The 21002-nt window shown below is 45.1% G+C and overlaps 1 protein-coding gene across 3 annotated transcripts in view; it reads left to right on the top strand.

Moving 5' to 3' along the window:
- Positions 1–20743, top strand: part of PUS7L (pseudouridine synthase 7 like) — an 86121-nt gene extending 65378 nt beyond the window's left edge. For all 3 annotated transcript variants that reach the window (XM_063927342.1, XM_063927340.1, XM_063927341.1), the window contains exons 6-9: positions 16476–16557; positions 17689–17969; positions 18091–18144; positions 20214–20743. In XM_063927342.1, coding sequence (XP_063783412.1) covers positions 16476–16557; positions 17689–17969; positions 18091–18144; positions 20214–20555 — 759 coding nt within the window. In that variant the 3' untranslated portion in view covers positions 20556–20743. The remainder of the gene's footprint in view (positions 1–16475; positions 16558–17688; positions 17970–18090; positions 18145–20213) is intronic.
- The last annotated feature ends 259 nt before the right edge of the window (positions 20744–21002 follow it).

Raw genomic sequence — 21002 nt, 5'->3', positions numbered from 1 at the left:
GCTGAAAAACCTTATCGAAGACAGCTGACCTGTACGCATCCTGCAGTGCAATTTGTATCATAAATCCCATTGTTTCCTGTCCATGAAAAATTGTACACACGATATTTATTTTTAATTTGTGATTGAAGGATTCCCACTTGATTGATAGCTGGCCCAGTAATATCTTCCGGCTAACCTAAATCCAGGACAAGTGGACAAGAATCCCAAGAGGCAAGAGTTCTGAGAAAGCAACCAAATACTATTAATTTAATGTGTGTTGTGCTTTTCAGATGTTCCCATTACTCTTATTTCATTCTGTATTTATACCCTATTACGGGGGTGTTGGAATCTGGTTTATCAGATTGCGTGGCTGGCTCTAAGGTTTTCTTCCTGACTAATGGAATCATTTATTGGACAATACTTTACTATACTAATTTGTGTGTAGTACCACTTATTGGTGTAAACAGTTGTAATGTTTTGTCATTTGACTGTGTTTTCTGTACATGGCATACAGCTACTTGCACAATTTTAAAAGTCACCATTATACATGTGAGCAACTCCATGATGTGGTGCATACACTGTGTGCACCAGCATACTGTACATCAAAACAGAATGTACAACCCATGGTTCTAGTTACAGAACTGGTTATTATTTGCCCATTCTCTAAGCTCTGCCTGAAGGTGACAGACTAGGGTGTCCCAACCAAAATCTTCAAAATGCTGGGGTGGGAAATGGTTCCCCTACTATAAGCCTGGTGACAACTCTTTGTGCTTTGGATTCCAGTCCCTACAGTTTACTGCAGTATACAGTATGGATGGATGGTACACTGCCGATATTAGCTATAGTAGAAAAAGCAGTAGAGAGAGCTTTTTTGCTTGCAAACACTTCTCTTTGTCAGTTATTTGTGCATTTTCTAATAGAAAAGTTAACTATGTTGCTGCAAAGCAAACAAGGTGGGGGGGAGGGGTGTCATTCCTCATTAACCCTCCTTTATTAAAACATTACAGAGAAACCTCTATACCAGTGTTTTTCAACCACTTTGCCGTGGCACACTAGTGTGCCTTGAACAGTCTCCAGGTGTGCCACCATAGAAGCACAGCCAGGCCCGTCAGTGTTTTGCTGCTACTGCGGCCCTGGAACAATCAATACTGGTGGGTTTAGTGGTTGCAGAGCCAGTTCTAATTTTGGGCCGGGCAGTGTTGGGCTCTTCTGGCTTTCTCACATGTGACTCAGGCGTTACCTATGGAAAAGCTGCGACATGACCTCCTAGGACACGCAACTGCACCATACATCACCATTATATTTGAGTGTGTCTTGGCAATATTTAAATCTTGATCAGTGTGCCGCGAGTTGTAAAAGGTTGAAAATATCTGCTCTATACATAAAAGCATGATTATTACATATTGAAGGCATTCAATTTGCCAGCTGTTGGGATCCCGGCTGTCAGGAGACCCACGCCGGAATACCGACACCCGGTGAAATACCGGCGGTTGGATTCCTGACTGCCGGCCAAAATCCCCATTCGGGTGGTGGGCCACGCCACCTCCCGAGGGGGAATATAACCCGGTTCGCCACCAGGCCTGAAGCGTGGCGAGTGGCCACGATGCATTCGCCGCCAGTATTTCCGGCTGGCGGGATACTGGCGTCAGTCTCCTGAACGCCGGGATCCCAGCAGCCAGTATATCATACTGAATCTTTACATATAATGCCACTATTCTGTATGTAACACTCTCCTGCTGCCGTAATTGATACATTTCTCATACGTCCTAGAGGATGCTGGGGATGCTTCAAGACCCATGGGGTATAGACGGGATCAGCAGGAGACATGGGCACTTTAAGACTGAACTGGCTCCTCCCTCTATGCCCCTCCTCCAGACTCCAGTTTAGAATCTGTGCCCAGTGAGACTGGTCATACACAGGGGAGCTCTACTGAGTTTCTCTGAAAAGACTTTGTTAGGTTTATTATTTTCAGGGAGACCTGCTGGCAACAGGCTCCCTGCATCGTGGGACTGAGGGGAGAGAAGCAGGCCTACTTCTGTGATTTTCAAGGCTCTGCTTCTTAGGCTACTGGACACCATTAGCTCCAGAGGGTCTGATCGCTAGGTACGCCTAGATGCTCGTTCCCGGAGCCGCGCCGTCACCCCCCTTGCAGATCCAGAAGTCAGAAGACGGGTGAGTAGAAGAAGATCAGAAGACTTCAGTGACGGCTTTGAGGTACCGCACAGCGGCCGCGCTGTGCGCCATGCTCCCACACACTCAGGCACTGTAGGGTGCGGGGATGGGGGGTGCCCTGGGCAGCATATAAATCCTCAACAGAGACTGGCAATCGAGTATATAAGTTTCTGGGCACTATATTTAACCCCCGCCAGTATAAATATATGTGTATAATAGTGGGGCTGAAGCGCGCCATTAAGGGGACGGGGCTTCCCCCTCACAGCTCAGTTCGGTGCCTTTTTCTCCTCACAGAGACGCTGGTCCCTCCAAAGCACTGCTGTACAGATCAGAGTGAAAAACGAGGGGGGTCACAGTTGTTTGGTGCAATATAAATTATGAGCGCTGTGGAAATGAGCTGGTATACTCCTTCTGTGTTTCCCTGACAGAATATACTGGGGGTCTATCCCTTATAGCCAGTGTAATGTCGGTGGGTGTTTGGTACACGTGTGTCGGCATATCTGAGGCTGAGTGCTCTGCCACAAAGGGAATGACTCTATCGACTCCTAATGGTACTTGTACATGTAAATAAATGTCAGCATGTCAGTAGAGGTATATTTTTCCCAAGAGAAAACTATATGGGAGACACAGACGTGGGGGGGTGACCCTGTCGGTACCAACAATATCTGACTGGGTGAAAATTGGCATGATAATGTGATGCATATCAGAAAGAGCTATACCTATATGTATATGTATGTATAGTGAGGTTACATAGGTCTGTGGCACGATCACAGACGTGATAATATTTATGGAGGGAGTCATATTCATAGAATAGATTTCTCTCAGACCCCTCCGGATTGCAAAAATGTTATTTTGTCCAGTTACTACTCCCTGAGATCGACTCGGATAATGTTTCTTATGTCGACCATAATGTTTCCTGATTAGATCCACAAAATCGGCATTCAGTACATGTTCATACACATTAGAACGTACTAACGTCACTAGGGACCCTGCTGTTCGTGACAAAGGGATATATGTATACGTGTTATATATATATATATATATATATATATATATATTTCTCTATCGTCCTAGTGGATGCTGGGGTTCCTGAAAGGACCATGGGGAATAGCGGCTCCGCAGGAGACAGGGCACAAAAAGTAAAGCTTTAGGATCAGGTGGTGTGCACTGGCTCCTCCCCCTATGACCCTCCTCCAAGCCTCAGTTAGATTTTTGTGCCCGGCCGAGAAGGGTGCAATCTAGGTGGCTCTCCTAAAGAGCTGCTTAGAAAAGTTTAGCTTAGGTTTTTTATTTTACAGTGAGTCCTGCTGGCAACAGGATCACTGCAACGAGGGACTTAGGGGAGAAGAAGTGAACTCACCTGCGTGCAGGATGGATTGGCTTCTTTGGCTACTGGACATTAGCTCCAGAGGGACGATCACAGGTACAGCCTGGATGGTCACCGGAGCCTCGCCGCCGGCCCCCTTGCAGATGCTGAAACAAGAAGAAGGTCCAGAATCGGCGGCATGAAGACTCCTCAGTCTTCTTAAGGTAGCGCACAGCACTGCAGCTGTGCGCCATTTCCTCTCAGCACACTTCACACGGCAGTCACTGAGGGTGCAGGGCGCTGGGAGGGGGGCGCCCTGGGAGGCAATGAAAACCTATTTTTGGCTAAAAATACCTCACATGTAGCCTCCGGGGGCTATATGGAGATATTTAACCCCTGCCAGAATCCGTTAAGAGCGGGAGACGAGGCCGCCGAAAAAGGGGCGGGGCCTATCTCCTCAGCACACAGCGCCATTTTCCCTCACAGAAAGGCTGGAGGGAAGGCTCCCAGGCTCTCCCCTGCACTGCACTACAGAAACAGGGTTAAAACAGAGAGGGGGGGCACTAATTTGGCGTTAAAAATATATAAAAAAGATGCTATAAGGGAAAACACTTATATAAGGTTGTCCCTATATAATTATAGCGTTTTTGGTGTGTGCTGGCAAACTCTCCCTCTGTCTCTCCAAAGGGCTAGTAGGTCCTGTCCTCTATCAGAGCATTCCCTGTGTGTGTGCTGTGTGTCGGTACGTGTGTGTCGACATGTATGAGGACGATGTTGGTGAGGAGGCGGAGCAATTGCCTGTAATGGTGATGTCACTCTCTAGGGAGTCGACACCGGAATGGATGGCTTATTTAGGGAATTACGTGATAATGTCAACACGCGGCAAGGTCGGTTGACGACATGAGACGGCCGACAAACAATTAGTACCGGTCCAGACGTCTCAAAAACACCGTCAGGGGTTTTAAAACGCCCGTTTACTTTAGTCGGTCGACACAGACACAGACAGGGACACTGAATCCAGTGTCGACGGTGAATAAACAAACGTATTCCTTATTAGGGCCACACGTTAAGGGCAATGAAGAAGGTGTTACATATTTCTGATACTACAAGTACCACAAAAGAGGGTATTATGTGGGATGTGAAAAAACTACCGTAGTTTTTCCTGAATCAGATAAATTAAATGAAGTGTGTGATGATGCGTGGGTTCCCCCCGATAGAAAATATGGGCGGTATACCCTTTCCCGCCAGAAGTTAGGGCGCGTTGGGAAACACCCCTTAGGGTGGATAAGGCGCTCACACGCTTATCAGAACAAGTGGCGGTACCGTCTATAGATAGGGCCGTCCTCAAGGAGCCAGCTGACAGGAGGCTGGAAAATATCATAAAAAGTATATACACACATACTGGTGTTATACTGCGACCAGCGATCGCCTCAGCCTGGATGTGCAGAGCTGGGGTGGCTTGGTCGGATTCCCTGACTAAAAATATTGATACCCTTGACAGGGACAGTATTTTATTGACTATAGAGCATTTAAAGGATGCATTTCTATATATGCGAGATGCACAGAGGGATATTTGCACTCTGGCATCAAGAGTAAGTGCGATGTCCATATCTGCCAGAAGATGTTTATGGACACGACAGTGGTCAGGTGATGCAGATTCCAAACGGCACAAAGGTGTATTGCCGTATAAAGGAAGAGGAGTTATTTGGGGTCGGTCCATCGGACCTGGTGGCCACGGCAACTGCTGAAAAATCCACTGTTTTTACCCTAAGTCACATCTCTGCAGAAAAAGACACCGTCTTTTCAGCTTCAGTCCTTTCGTCCCTATAAGAGTCATATCTGCCCAGGGATAGAGGAAAGGGAAGAAGACTGCAGCAGGCAGCCCATTCCCAGGAACAGAAGCGTTCCACCGCTTCTGACAAGCTCTCAGCATGACGCTGAGACCGTACAGGACCCCTGGATCCTACAAGTAGTATCCCAGGGGTACAGATTGGAATGTCGAGACGTTCCCCTGCGCAGGCTCCTGAAGTCTGCTTTACCAAGGTCTCCCTCCGACAAGGAGGCAGTATGGGAAACAATTCACGAGCTGTATTCCCAGCAGGTGATAATTAAATTACCCCTCCTACAACAAGAAAAGGGGTATTATTCCACACTATATTGTGGTACTGAAGCCAGAAGGCTAGGTGAGACCTATTCTAAATCTAAAAAAATTTGAACACTTACAAAGGTTCAAATCAAGATGGAGTCACTCAGAGCAGTGATAACGAACCGGGAAGAAGGGGACTATATGGTGTCCCGAGACATCAGGGATGCTTACCTCCATGTCCCAAATTTGCCCTTCTCACTAAGGGTACCTCAGGTTCGTGGTACAGAACTGTCACTATCAGTTTCAGACGCTGCCGTTTGGATTGTCCACGGCACCCCGGGTCTTTACCAAGGTAATGGCCGAAATGATGGTTCTTCTTCGAAGAAAAGGCGTCTTAATTATCCCTTACTTGGACGATCTCCTGATAAGGGCAAAGTCCAGGGAACAGTTGGAGGTCGGAGTAGCACTATCTCGGATACTGTTACAACAGCAGGGGTGGATTCTAAATATTCCAAAATCGCAGCTGATCCCGACAACAAGTCTCCTGTGCTTAGGGATGATTCTGGACACAGTCCAGAAAAAGGTGTTTCTCCCGGAAGAGAAAGCCAGGGAGTTATCCGAGCTAGTCAGGAACCTCCTAAAATCAGTGCATCATTGCACAAGGGCCATGGTAAAAAAATGGTGACTTCCTTCGAAGCAATTCCAGTCGGCAGATTTCATGCAAGAACTTTTCAGTGGGATCTGCTGGACAAATGGTCCGGATCGCATCTTCAGATGCATCAGCGGATAACCCTATATCCAAGGACAAGGGTGTCTCTCCTGTGGTGGTTACAGAGTGCTCATCTTCTAGAGGGCCGCAGATTCGGCATTCAGTTTTGGATGTTGGTGACCACGGAGGCCAGCCCGAGAGGCGGGGGAGCAGTCACACAAGGAAAAAATTTCCAGGGAGTGTGATCAAGTCTGGAGACTTTTCTCCACATAAATATAGCTAAGGGTAAATTTATAATGCTCTAAGCTTAGCAAGACCTCTGCTTCAAGGTCAGCCGGTATTGATCCAGTGGGATAAAACATCACGGCAGTCGCCCACGTAAATAGACAGGGCGGCACAAGAAGCAGGAGGGCAGTGGCAAAAACTGCAAGGACTTTTCGCTGGGCGGAAAATCATGTGATAGCACTGTCAGCAGTGTTTCATTCCGGGAATGGAAACTGGGAAGCAGACTTCCTCAGTAGGCACGACCTCCACCCGGCAGAGTGGGAACTTCATGGGGAAGTTTTCCACATGATTGTTTTTTCCCTCGGCACGTTAGCCCCTAGAGGTTTAAACGAAGTAATGGGGCTACAATGTTATCTTTAGGCCATTCTTTCAATTAACTTGATAAATATACCTTATCATCCCCAGTTAGTATATAATTTAATATTAACACAATATATGGCCAATCTGATTATACGCATAATCCAAGAGGGGAGCAATCACCACCATACCTTATTTTCTAATTGATTGTTTATTCATATATGGTCGTGATTAGCAGTGTATATTAAGAGAATCTAACTTGATTAATATGGTCAGCCCGTGTTTATGTAGTGCCGTTTTTTAATGATTATATAGCCTTGCATCACTATATGTCCACATGGGCACTTCAAGATATACACCACATGTGTTGTAGTACATGTTAATCTGTGCCTAATTGATAATTTCTTGCCAGAGTGTGGATGGTTAAACGTGGTGCCAGACTCCAGGGTATTGCAAGTGGCGCATCCAAGGCATCTATAACAACCATTCTTAGGTCTCAAAAAGTGCGCCGATTGGCTCTTAGTTAAGGTGGAAATATCTAGTTTCATAACCGTATCACCTATGTTATTGCTTCGTTTAAAGCTAGGCAATAGCCGTGTGTCAGTCAGATCAGACAAGGCCTTGTCTGTTTGAATGATAGGCCACCATTGTTTTGCTTTTTTAACTACTGCCTTGGATGCTGTGGAGAATCTATGGACCCATGGTAGGATGTTAGTACTACCTTCCCTATTTCTGGGTTGCAAGGTCTGGGTTCTAGTTAATTTTAACACTTTACGTTTAGCAATCTCCAATTCTCCCAATGGATACCCTCTTTGAACAAATTTCTCAATCATTTGATCAAGGGCTATCACAGTTTCCTCTGGGTCAGAAGTAATACGTCTGACACGAAGGAACTGTGAATAAGGAAGCCCTCGACGTAGTGACTGTGGGTGAAAACTGTGATAATTTAACAGACTATTACGATCCGTGGGTTTCACATATATTGATGTTGTCAATTTATCACCCTTGTGGCTGATGCTGACATCCAAAAAATGTATGTTCACAGTGCTTACTTCATACGTGAACTTGACTGGATGTGTCAGTGTATTAAACTGTTCCCATAACCCAATCAGATCAGCTTCTGTGCCCTGCCATAGAACCAGCAGGTCATCTATGTAACGCCTGTAATACCAGGTCTGGGTCATTACTGCTGGGTCCATGTAGAACATTTGCTTCTCAACAGTATACATAAAAGCGTTAGCGTACGATGGGGCCACCGCGGACTCCATCGCACACCCCGCGATTTGTAGGAAAAAACGCCCATCATGGAAAAAATAATTTCTATTCAACACCATACTTAATAATTTGAGGAAAAAACAAATTTGTGGGCCATGATAGTCAGGGTTATCAATTATCAGGGATCTCACAGCCTCCACACCTGCATCATGTGGGATGCAGGTGTATAGGCTTGCAACATCCGCACTGCAAAGAACAAGCTCATCTGGCACTGTTCTAATAAATGACCTGTTTGTTAAAAAAAAAAAAAGGTCTCCACGGTCTAATAAATGACCTGTTTGTTACCTTGATGAGTCTGTCTGAGTGCCGCCGCCAAATCCACGCTATATATATATATATATATATATATATATTAGTGCTGGGCAAGATAACGCGTTATTAACGCGTTAACGCCATAAGGCAATAACGGCGATAATATTGTTAACGCTGCTGCGCCGGAAGAAGCCGCCGGAAGCAGTCATTCATCTGACCCCCTCTGACCCCCTTGATGGAGAAGCCGCTGGATGCCGCCGGAGAAGAGGAAGCCACCGGATGCCGCCGGAGATGAGGAAGCCGCCAGCCGCCATAACCTCTTGAGACTGAGACATCTTCACAATATCTCTGAGTACTGGTTTTTATACAGAGCCCTAGCAAAGGCATAGGATTCCCTTATAGCTGCTCTTTAGCATTTAGTTTTTAGTTAGATAGGTAGCGATTAACTAAGTTACCCAGCTCCGGCCAGCGCGCGCTACGGAATCCCACTCACCCAGTCCCATTGCGGCGCAGCTCCCGCTTGTGTTCTAAGCTAGAACACAAGCGGGAGCTGCGCCGCGGTGGGACTGGGTGAGTGGGATCCCGTAGCGCGCGCTGGCCTGAACTGGGTAACTTAGTTACGCGGCTGAGGAGAAACCTCGGTCGCGTGGGTTGCAGCGAGCAGGGCAGCCCTTCTCTTCTCTGGCGGGCGCCGCTGTGGGACTGGATGAGAATGGTCCCGCAGCGAGCGCGCTGACCGGCGCTCAAGTTTTAGAGACAGCGCAGGAAGCACTTCTTATCACCAGGAAGCACTTCTCACTGGCGGCTATTCACTGGTTCTATCAACGCCGCTGTGGGACTGGATGTGACGGGTTTATGTACATTGGGGCTGATATTGCTTATATTAACAGGAGAGTTAGTGGATGGGATTGGAAGTTTGGGCCTTCTTCGTTCATTAAGGTCTCCCTGCTGAGCTGTTATACTCCCTTTTATTGCTGGGGTGCCTAATCTGCTATAAACAAAAAATACAGTCTGTTTGTTTTTTATAAATTTTATTTTATTTATTTAAAAATGTTTTCACAGAAAATGAAGAAAGGAACCGAAATCTTACATGGACATTTTCATTTTAAATCTCTACCAGATGGCATAGTTGATAAAACCAAAGTTATTTGTAAACACTGCAAAGCTGAATTTTCTTATCACCGGAGTACTTCGAGTCTGAAGTATCACTTAAATGCAATACACACCCTTGATGCCAGCAACTCACCCACTCAAACAAACAGTGGAGGGAAACTTCGGCAGACTACATTGGATACAGAGTATGGGAGAAGTATAGATAAACAAAAGCAAGAAAAGCTAACAAATAACATAGCGAAGTGGATAGCTACAAAACTGCAGGCCAATTAGTATTGTTGAAGATGTCGGTCTGAGGAACGTTCTTAGGATCGCAACGAATGACAGCACGTATGAGCCTCCCTCAAGACGCACCATCACAAGAAGAATACATGACTTGTATAAAAATGAGAGGACTACAAAAGCGATGGCGTTACAATGTGTACCACATGTTGCTCTCACTGGAGATTACTGGACATCGCTGGGTAACCATAATTACCTCGGAGTTACAGTGCATTATATTGATGAACACTGGGAGCTACATTCACATGCTCTGACTGTAATGAAAACAGAAGAGAGACATTTTGCTGAAACGTGTGCTGAACATTTTATTCATGTTGCACAGGAGTGGAACATTTCAGATAAAGTCGGCACACTTAGCACAGATAGTGCAAGAAATATGATTGCTGCTGCAAGACACCTGCCTTTTGAACATGTCCCCTGCACTGCGCACAGTCTCCAGCGTTCTGTCACAGTATCTTTGCAGAACAGTGCGTTTGACAATGTCCTGGCCAAATGCAGAAAAGTTCTAGGCCACTTTAAACACAGTCCAGCAAGTGCTGCAGAATTACAAAAACAACAATTTCAACATAGACAAAATAAGGAGTCGCTTATACAAGATATTCCAACCAGATGGAATTCGACTCTGGACATGATAAAAAGTGTCTGTAGAAATGAACAGGCACTGAGGTATGTCCTCACCACACACAAAACCAAGATTGCCATGCCAACTACAGCTGAAATGGACAAACTGCAGAGGTTGGAAACGCTACTGGAGCCCTGCAGGTATATTTTACATACTTCATATATTTCATTTTTCCACTGTCCTGTCTGTAAAAAATATAGCATGAATGGGATGTAGTTAGGTAGGTTTAGGCACTTACTGGTGGTGGGTAGGAAGCAGGGAGGGTTAGGGTTAGTAGGGAGCAGGGAGGGTTAGGGTTAGTAGGGAGCAGGGAGGGTTAGGGTTAGTAGGGAGCAGGGAGGGTTAGGGTTTGGCTGCATGGAGGGAGAGTTAGGGTTAGGCAGCACCAGCGGACTTTTAGGGTTAGGCACTATGCAGGGAGGGTTAAGGGTAGGGAGGGTTAGTATACTTACCGGGGACTTTGGGTATCTGGATTCCAGGATGCCGCTGTCGGTCTTCTGACCACCGGCATTCTCCCGTACCCAAAGAAATGGGTTTGATTTTTTTTTTTGCTGTTGCAGGTATGTGACTGAACTTCTGGGAGGAGAAAAGTATGTTTCATGCTCTGTGGTTCTGCCTGCTTTTTGCCATCTCTCTCGGGTCATGGAGAGTTCAGATGATGACCTAGCCTACGTGGTCAAATTTAAGTCTACATTCAGAACAGACCTGGAGACACGCAAAGAAAATGCCAACATTGCATATCTGAAGATTGCTACCGCATTGGACCCTAGATTCAAGGACCTCAAGTGTATACCCAGAGCTGAGAGGGGTGAGGTGTGGGCCTTAGTCACCAACTTACTAAAGGAACAGAGATTTGTTGCAGAGAAACCTGTGGAAGCAACAACATCAGAGCCACCAAATAAAAAGTTAGCCCTATTGGCTGCTTCATCAGAGTCTGATTCTGAACAGGAGGAAGATTCAGTTGAGAACAGTGTGCGTCGATTCAGAGCGGAGCCCACCATCAGTACAGAGTCCTGTCCATTAGAGTGGTGGTCCAAACATACAGGCTCACACAGCAGGCTGGCCTCCATTGCACAGAAGTACTTGGCCACACCTGCAACATCAGTACCCTGTGAAAGGTTGTTTTCTCTTGCTGGTCATATTGTACAGAAGAAGAGAGTTTCTTTATCATCTGAAAATGTAAATAACCTTGTGTGTCTTAGCAACTGGCTTGGTGCAGAGCAGTGAATAGGTTACACACCTAAAATATATCTGTCCAATCTGGTGGGAACAAAAATCTGGGTAAGAAAACAGATTTAGATTCTCAGAAAACATATTTTATTTTTTAATTTTAATTTTTAACGTTTTTTAAATGCTACTGTGTTAAGGGAAAACTGCAAACGAAATGTTTTTGCAGTGTTGTTTAATGTTATTGCACTGTTGTTCATATAGGAGTACTAAAAGTGCGCAATACACCACATTTGAATTCATTATTGACTTTAGTCGGCTAACAATACGATTAATCGCTATTAATCCCATGAAATCCTGCGATTAATTGCGATTAAAAATTTTAATCGTTGCCCAGCACTAATAAATAAATATATATAGATATATAAATATATAGATATATGTGTGTATAGGTGCATTTAAAAGGTGTGTATATATATATGTATATATAAAAAATGTATAATGCATGCTGAGGTAAAGTTATTCCTTCTCATGTGCTGAGCGCTCTGTTAAAAACTCTGGGTCAAGGATCCCGAGTGTTTATTCTTTTCCCGCCGTGGATAGAATAAAGTGAGAGTCACCCCCTGTTCTGCACGGGGCCCTGTCACAAAGGATCGTATGCAGGAAAATATGTGATTACTCTAATTATGTGTCCGCATGTACGTTGATTATATTTGCATTACATGCGCATGGGGGAGTAGTTGTATACAGGGTACTCCTTAAGTTGGGTCATGTCTATATCATTGCAGCATCCTGCCGTGCGACTACAAGGGATATAGGACTCTTGGGTTCGCAGGCCAATTCCATGGCGGTCTCGACTAGGAGGGCGTTGTGGATTCACCAATGGAATGCTGAGGCTGACTTCGAGAAGAACTGGAGTCTCTTCCCTATGAAGGTGAAACCTGGTTTGGGGATGGCTTGTTAAATTGATCTCGGCAGATACCACTGGTAAGTCTACCTTATTGACATATGTTCCCCCACAACGGTTGGTGACGCATTTTTGTGGGATGCAGTCATTTCGACCGAATGGATACGGTTTTCCCTTTCTTTGCAGGTAGAGGAAGGTGAAAAGGTAAGAGGTCAGCAGCCTTTTCAAGTTCGCAGAAGCTGAAATCATCCTCTGTTTCTGCCACATCCACCGCGTGACGCTGGGTCTACCTTGCGGGAGCCCACACCGGTGGGACCACATCTAATACTCTTCAGTCAGTCCTGGTACGGACATGGACCAGAGAGTTTGAGAATAGAGTCCCAAGGGGGACATACTGGAGTTTCCAGGCAATTCCCCTCACTGTTTTTTCAATTAGACCTTACCGATTCTCCTCTGGAAGAGGAGGTAGTATGCGATGCCATACAAAAGTTGTGTCAGGATCAGGTCATTGTCCTGCTGTCCCGGTCACACAAAAAAAGCTTTTTCGTGCTTCTGAGGCCGGACGGCTCGATCAGAACAATCCTATATCTAAAATCCCAAAAATTTCTACATAAGAACGTTGAACTACAAGATGGAATCTCTCAGGGCAGGGATCTCCAATCTGTAAAAGGAGAAAGAGGGTCTAAGTGCGGTTTCTTCCACATTAGGCTTACCTGGGTTTGCTATGCAGGATTGTCATTACCAATTCACCGGGGTGATGGCGGTATGATGGTGTTCCTTCGATAGTAAAAGTGTCATTAATATTCTGTACTGGGAAGCTCTCCTGAGTACGGTGAGGTCAAGAAACAAGTGGTGCAAAACGTTGCTTTCTCCCTGACAGCTCTTCAACAAAGTGGTTGGCTCCTGAATTTGCCAGAGTCACTGTGGATCCCAACGACGCTGTCGGCGGCGTTGGGAATAATGTTAGTACAGAACTGTTGAGAGTTTGTTTCTTCCAGTGGAAAAAGCTCTGAGGATTCAGAGTCGGGTCAGATCTGCAACAGTGTCAATCCATCAATATGTTCCGTTGATGAAAAAGATGGTTGCGGCCTACGAGGCCATTCAGTGAGCAGGTTAAATGCCAGAGTGGTTTTAGCGGGACCAGTTGGACATGTGGTCCGGGTCTCACCTGCACATGCACCGGAAAATAATCCTATATTCCAGGACCAGAATATGTCTCCTGTGGTGGCTGCACAGTTCTCACCTCCTAGAGGGACGCAGGTTCGGGATCCAGGATTGGATCCTGGTGACCACGGATGCAAGTCTCTGAGGCTGGGAAGCAGTCACACAGGGGGAAAATTTCCAGGGAAAAGGGTCAAGCCATGAAGCTTGTCTGCACATAAATATTCTGGAATTAAGGGCCATTTACAACGGCTTTCGGCAAACGGAACATCTTCTTCGCGGTCTGCCCGTCTTGATTCAGTCAGACAACGTAACAGCAGTAGCGTAGATAATCCGCCAGGGCAGAACAAAGAGCAGAGCGGCGATGGCGGAGGCCACAAAAGTTCTTCGCTGGGCGGAGAAACATGCAAGCGCTCTGTCAGCAGTCTTCATTCCAGGAGTGGACAACTGGGAAGCAGACTTCCTCAGCAGACACGATCGCCATCCAGGAGAGTGGGGTCTTCATCAAGAGGTATTTGCAGAAGTGACAAGTCGTTGGGGAATTCCTCAAATAGACATGATGGCGTCTCGCATCAACAAGAAACTTCTGAGATATTGTTCCAGGTCGAGGGACCCTCAAGCATTAGCGGTGGATGCCCTGGTGACACTGTGGGTGTTTCAGTCTGTCTATGTATTCCCTCCTCTTCCACTCATTCCAAAGGTGATAAAGATCATAAGAAAAACAAAGGTTCAGGCGATCCTCATTGTTCCGGACTGGCCAAGGAGGGCTTGGTATCCAGATCTTCAAGAATTACTCATAGAAAATCCCTCGCCTCTTCCTCTACGAGAGGACCTGTTACAGCAAGGACCGTGCGTGTATCAAGACTTACCGCGGCTGCGTTTGACGGCATGGCGGTTGAACGCCAAATCCTAGCCCGAAAGGGTATTCCCAGTGAAGTCATTCCCACACTACTTCAGGCTAGAAAAGAAGTAACGACGAAGCATTACCACCGTATTTGGAGAAAATGTGTCTTGGTGTGAATCCAAGAAGGCTCCTACGGAAGAATTTCTTTCAGAAAGAATTGGCCTCCCTTCCAGAAGTTCAGACCTTCGTGAAGGGCGTGCTGCACATCCAACCTCCCTTTGTGTTGAGAGCTCGTCAACAATTTCTGCCAGAATTGGTTTCATCGTTTCACGTAAACCAGCCTATTGTGGTGCCAGTGGCTGCTGACGCATTGGCGGAATCGAAGTCTCTCGATGTGGTCAGAGCTTTGAAAATCTATGTCGCCAGAACGGCTCAGATTAGGAAAACAGAGGCCCTGTTTGTCCTGTGGGCTCCCAACAAGATTGGGGCTCCTGCTTCCAAGCAGACTATTGCACGCTGGATCTGTGATACGATTCAGCAGGCTCATTCTACGGCAGGATTGCCATTACCGAAATCGGTGAAGGCTCATTCTACCAGTAAGGTGGGCTCATCCTGGGCGGCTGCCCGAAGGGTCTCGGCATTACAGCTTTGCCGAGCTGCTACTTGGTCGGGATCAAACACCTTTGCAAAGTTTTACAAGTTTGATACCCTGGCTGAGGAGGACCTCTTGTTTGGTCAATCGGTGCTGCAGAGTCATCCGCACTGTCCCGCCGTTCTAGAGCTTTGGTATAAACCCCATGGTTCTTGAAGCATCCCCAGCATCCTCTAGGACGTATGAGAAAATAGGATTTTAATACCTACCGGTAAATCCTTTTCTCTTAGTCCGTAGAGGATGCTGGGCGCCCATCCCAGTGCGTACTGTATCTGCAGTTATTGGGTATGGTTACACACATGGTGTGTTGCGTTTAAGTCAGCCTGTTGCTGATGTTATTCATGCCGTGGCATGCGTTATGCTGTTATTGGTTGTGTTTACACACAGGTTGTGTTATGCTTTGTTAGCATATTCTTCATGCCGTCTGCTGGTGTTCTATTGAATGCCACGTTCTGCGGCATACTGGAGGTGTGAGCTGGTAAAATGCTCACCAGTAGCGGATCTTGCAACGAGCAAGCAGGACTTTTGCCCGGGGCGCCGCCTCCCGGAGGGTGCAGGGCAAGATCCGCTGCTGCTGTGCTGCCGCTGACAGCTGTGAAGGGAAACTAGACGCGTACGCGTCTAGTTTCCCTTCGTGGAGAGGACGCGTCTAGTTTCCCTTTGTGGAGAGGACCTTTGCTGTGCGGTGCACGATGACGTCATCGCGCACCACACATCATTTCAGTCTGTACAGGGGACGTAAATGACCACGCCCCCTGTACGAAGCCACGCCCCCTATTGCCGCCCGGGGCGCACAGAGCCCCAGAACCGGCCCTGATGCTCACCATGGTTTAACAATTAATTATTTCCTCTAAATGTCTGTCTCCCTGGGCACAGTTACTTAAACTGGAGTCTGGAGGAGGGGCATAGAGGGAGGAGCCAGTTCACACCCATTCAAAGTCTTAAAGTGCCCATGATTCCTGCAGATCCCGTCTATACCCCATGGTTCTTGAAGCATCCCCAGCATCCTCTACGGACTAAGAGAAAAGGATTTACCGGTAGGTATTAAAATCCTATTTTTTTTTGTCACCCCTCCCCATGCACTTCTGATTTCCAAGATAACAATGTAACAGGCTTTTAGTAGTCCTGACTGTTTTTTGTATTTGACACAGTCCACGCTTTATTTACCAACATGATTCTCTTATTATTGGTGTAAAACTTGACTGAATAGAAAGGTATAAAGATGGTAGAGAAATTCCAGCTAAAATCTAATCTGGGGAACACAAACCATTTTCCCTAACTGTTCAGTAAAGAGCATGTTTTGAAACACATGTACACCTGGAAGTGATGGGCACCTCACTAAAAGGATTATGCTTTCTTTTCTTAGGCACATGCTACAAAGTTGTTGTTTACTGCGGAAGACAGTGATGATCCTGTAAACAAAGCAAAAAAATATTTTTTTGAAACTGGTAAGCTGCAAGCATTGATTGATTGTTACTTGTTCCTCAGATTATACTCACCTGCACTTTCTGTTTTATAAACACCAAAATATTATTACAAAACTTTACTCAAGAGTGAGGATAGCTGGCCTTATGTATAACTCACTGTAATTTAATTGAGTCCTTCTAAGCACATGAAACCTGCACATGCATTGCTACTGTATGTGCGGATCCCGTGTCATTAAATGGAGGGAATAATGGTATCCCATGGCTGTCGCTGACCTCAAGCCAGTTACAATAGATCCTTGGTTACGTGCATTCATTCATGAAACACATTTATTTATTTCTTTGTTAAATTAAGTTACAGGTCTTTTTTAAAACATATACACTCGTATATAACAATATTTGTAATATTATTGTGTACATTTGTGTTGTATATAGTTTTTGCAGGCATGAAGAGAGCCCTGTTACTATGTGTTCCATCTCTTGTGACTTGTATTATTTACGTAGAGATACTAATGTTCCGCTACCCAGCAATTCCATCAAATATGGAAAGCCTACCCAGGGGATAGCGAGCGGAAATGCCTGCGCCAGCAGCTGATCATTCCTGGCCGGAGAAACAATTGAATAGCTCCGTTGGGTGCCATCTACTGGATGCCAGCACCTAACACAGTGGAATATCGCCCATTATATCTTGTTTTACATGAAGTGAACCTACAGTATATGCATTCATTTTCAGTGGGAATGGGGAATGACAAAGAGCCTGATTCAGAGGTAGACGCAAATGCTGTCTTTACTGCGATCGCGCACACAGTGGATGTGCATAAATATGCTAATGCCGAAGCCGCTGTCTTATGCACAGAGACACCCACCGCCACCGTCTCGGAACCGATGATTATATGTAAAAGCTGCAACATCGGTCGCACAATGGTTGTAATATCGAATTTCTGAGAAAGTGGGGTTTCGCTGAATGTCTCAACTAAGATGCCGGAGCCAGTACACCTGCGAACAGAGTCGCTGGCTGAGGCACGCCCTGGAAACTGTCACAAAACACCTGCAATTTTTAGCTCCATTCACTGTGCGTACATCGGCACTGCATCCACGTCTGAATCAGGCCCAAAGCTTGAGGAATTCAATCATTATTTACCCTTCTTATTGCAGAAGATGCTAAAGGTGCCCTGGCATTAATGCCTTGTTATAAAATCCGTGAAAGACTGGTGCTGCGGGCATTGAATAGGTATGGCTGGAGTGATGAGGGATGTGTACGAAGCTGGCTCAGTATTCCACATGCCATGCGTATCTTCTACATCCACGCCTATTGCAGTAAGATCTGGAATGAAGCCACATCTTACAGAATGTGCACATATGGCTCGAAGGTGGTAGAAGGAGACCTGGTGCTTTGCACTGACGATACACATGATAAATCTTCATTAGGTGATAGAGTGAGTACAATATATGTATTTTTGCTTGTAACATTGCAAGTGCACCAATGCATATATTTGCATGACCAGATCTAGTAGGCTTGTTTTCATTTTTCATTTTCTATTTATATTTTTTATATAGGTTCGAGTTGTTACAGCTACTGATGAGGAACAAACTATATATTCGATACATCAGGTAAGCTTAATCAAAGGATTCTGGTTGATATTACTGCCACTGCTGGTGAACAGTGGTGCCCATATAGTACAGAACAGTGTTCTCCCCAGATGGGTGACATCAAGAAGTAGCCGGGTGGGGGTCTTCGCAATAATAAAGTGTTTAAATTCTGACCTTATATTTATTTAAACTTGAGAATAAAATGTTATATATTAATTCTCCTCTTCTTCTTAGAGACCCAGTCATCTGCAGCTTTTTCACAATTACTTTTTTTCAGTGCCCAAATACTGCACAATTAGTTTGTCACATACACAATTACTGCCCTGACATATAATGCTAAGCAGCTCCCAGATAATGCCCCCCCCACTAGTTGGCACCACAGAATGCTAAGCAGCTCCCAGAATAGATAATGCCCCCACAGAATGCTAAGCAGCTCCCAGATGCTGCCCTAACTTTCTGGCACCACACAGGTTTTTTTTTTTTTTTTTTAATTTAACAGCTCCCAGAGTATACTTACCAGAACAGAGAGACACTGAAATTGTGTTCATTGCTGCTCAGTCAGGCAACTGTCTCCTGACACCCGGCACCAATTAGACCTTGTTGCAGGCAGACACTGATTATTCAGGACAGAGCTCTTGATGAGAAGATCATGTGACATTGACGTCAGTGTAGCTTGGCCGTGTCATGGTCACATGATTTTCCCATTAGGCGGTCCGTCCGGCGCCTACAACAAGGTCTAATTGGTGCTGGGTGTCAGGGGATTCAGAGTGCCGGGTGGCAGGGCGACTCTAGCCGGGCGGACCGCCTGAAACTGAAAGTCTGGGGAGAACACTGCAGAATTACAAGTCATAACAAAAATAAGTAAATATATTTAGGGACTACATTTGGGGATCAGTCAAATTGGATACGAGTTAGCGCAGTAACAGAATCACTTTATGGCAGCCTGATCTTGCTCAAAACTGCTGGCAGCCTCAGGGATGTGAGTATTTTTTAGAGGATTCAGGTAGATCTTAGGGGTCTATTTCCTAAGCAGTGGATGCAGATAAAGTGGCCGGAGTTAAAGTTCCAGCCAACCAGCTCCTAACTGGCATTTTTCAAACACAGCCTGTGACATGGCATTTAAGAGCTGATTGGCTGGTAAGTTATCTCCATCCACTTTATCTCCATCCGAGGCTTAGTAAATCTCTCTGCACTTGTTACATCTGCCACGCCTGCAGCGCAACATGGTTTTGCTCAGTTGCTTGCTTTTTTTGGTTTGCTAACAAACTGAATAAGGCCCATAGTCCTAGTAGCATTCTGTTAGCAAACTATCCATATTCCGAATGCGCCCACCTACAGTGCATGTGACTCAGGTTCAGGCCCATTATCAGCAGGATCAAGCAGGAGGAGTGCTAGAGGCATCACCAGCATAACTTACCATAACGTATCATGTGTAGTATGCGCTGGCTATTTTAGGACTGTACCAGAGGCTGTGCAATAGTGGCAGCACTGAGGAACCATTTTTTTGTTACCATTTATGGTTTAAATATTGTTACAGTCTGTAATTTGCTTGTGTAGCATGAGAGGCATATATGGGTATTTGCAGTTGTTACTTTATGCAAATGCTTTGTGTATCTGAATAAGGAACGTCCATGTGTCCTGAACTGCTGTAGTAGAGGGACTGTATTTTTCATTTTCCTATTTCCATGTTTCCCAGAAGTGTTTAGTATTTAAAATAACATATTTGATTTAAAAGATAGCATTACTTAATTCATTTTTACAAGAGCAAGAACTAAAAATAGTGAAATATATTTTCATTATTAATCAACGTTTCTGTATTTCATAAAATCTTTGCACTTTGCAGTAAATCCAATTAACAGGGACATCACATGAGTGGATGTCAGCAGATCTTGTGACTCTCGCATCCACTCATGTGATGCAGCCTTCAGCCAGGTATACTTTGCTGCTGCTGAGCCTTTCCGCCCTATCTTGTTAAATACTGAAATTCAGTCAGGAATATCACTTTGCCTTTATTTTTGTTACATTATTCAGAAAATAAATGAATTCTTTGATTGTCCTGGATTTATGTTTTCTAATCCCTTTTATTCTAGGTAGTCCTTCCAATGCCAGGACACAGTGTTGCATATCCTACTAACCAGGTTGGACAGTGGTATATTGAAGCTCTTGCCAATGCTGGGCTGCAGTCCTGCAAGTTTCGCATTGGCAAATTGCAGCTGAATGTTCCTGGCTGTTACAGGCATATAGTAAAATATCCTCACAATTTGTTATACAAACTTATTTTTGGAAGTGATGACCAATGTCAAGGAATGGATGATAGGACTAATCCTGAAGGTCTAAATTCACAAAAAATATCATTAAAATTGTCCTTTGAATTAGATTCTTCCTGTTATGCTACTGTTCTCCTCAGAGAGATGATGAAATGCAACTTCTAATACCTCCATTTTCTTGTTTTGCTATTGGACGTATTGTCTCTGGTAAGTATGCTTGATTTTCCTGTGTACAGTGATAGGAACAGTGGAGATGACAATGATTAGTTATTAACTAAACTGGTTTAAATTGTAAAATATCAACCTTTTAGCTCCACAGAAAATAAAATAACTTGGCAATATACTGTTATTAACCAAGTGCAATAACTTTATTTTATTAATTAACATTGAGTTTACCAAGTGTTGTTGAGGGGGTGATGGGTTGTTGCACCAATGTACTCTTAAATCCAATTATTTAAGGGTGTCAGATGGTTAATAAAAATAAAATCTGTATAAATCTATGAAGTATAAGCTTGTATCAGCATAAGGAAGTAGAGCCCAGCCCCCCCCCCCCCCCCGTCTTTATTGCACCTCTTTTATTATCTTTTGCTAGGCCCCACTAAGTGTATGCAG

The sequence above is a fragment of the Pseudophryne corroboree genome, chromosome 6 (genome assembly GCF_028390025.1).
Source record: "Pseudophryne corroboree isolate aPseCor3 chromosome 6, aPseCor3.hap2, whole genome shotgun sequence".
Taxonomy (NCBI): domain Eukaryota; kingdom Metazoa; phylum Chordata; class Amphibia; order Anura; family Myobatrachidae; genus Pseudophryne; species Pseudophryne corroboree.
This window is presented reverse-complemented; position numbering and strand designations above follow the sequence as displayed.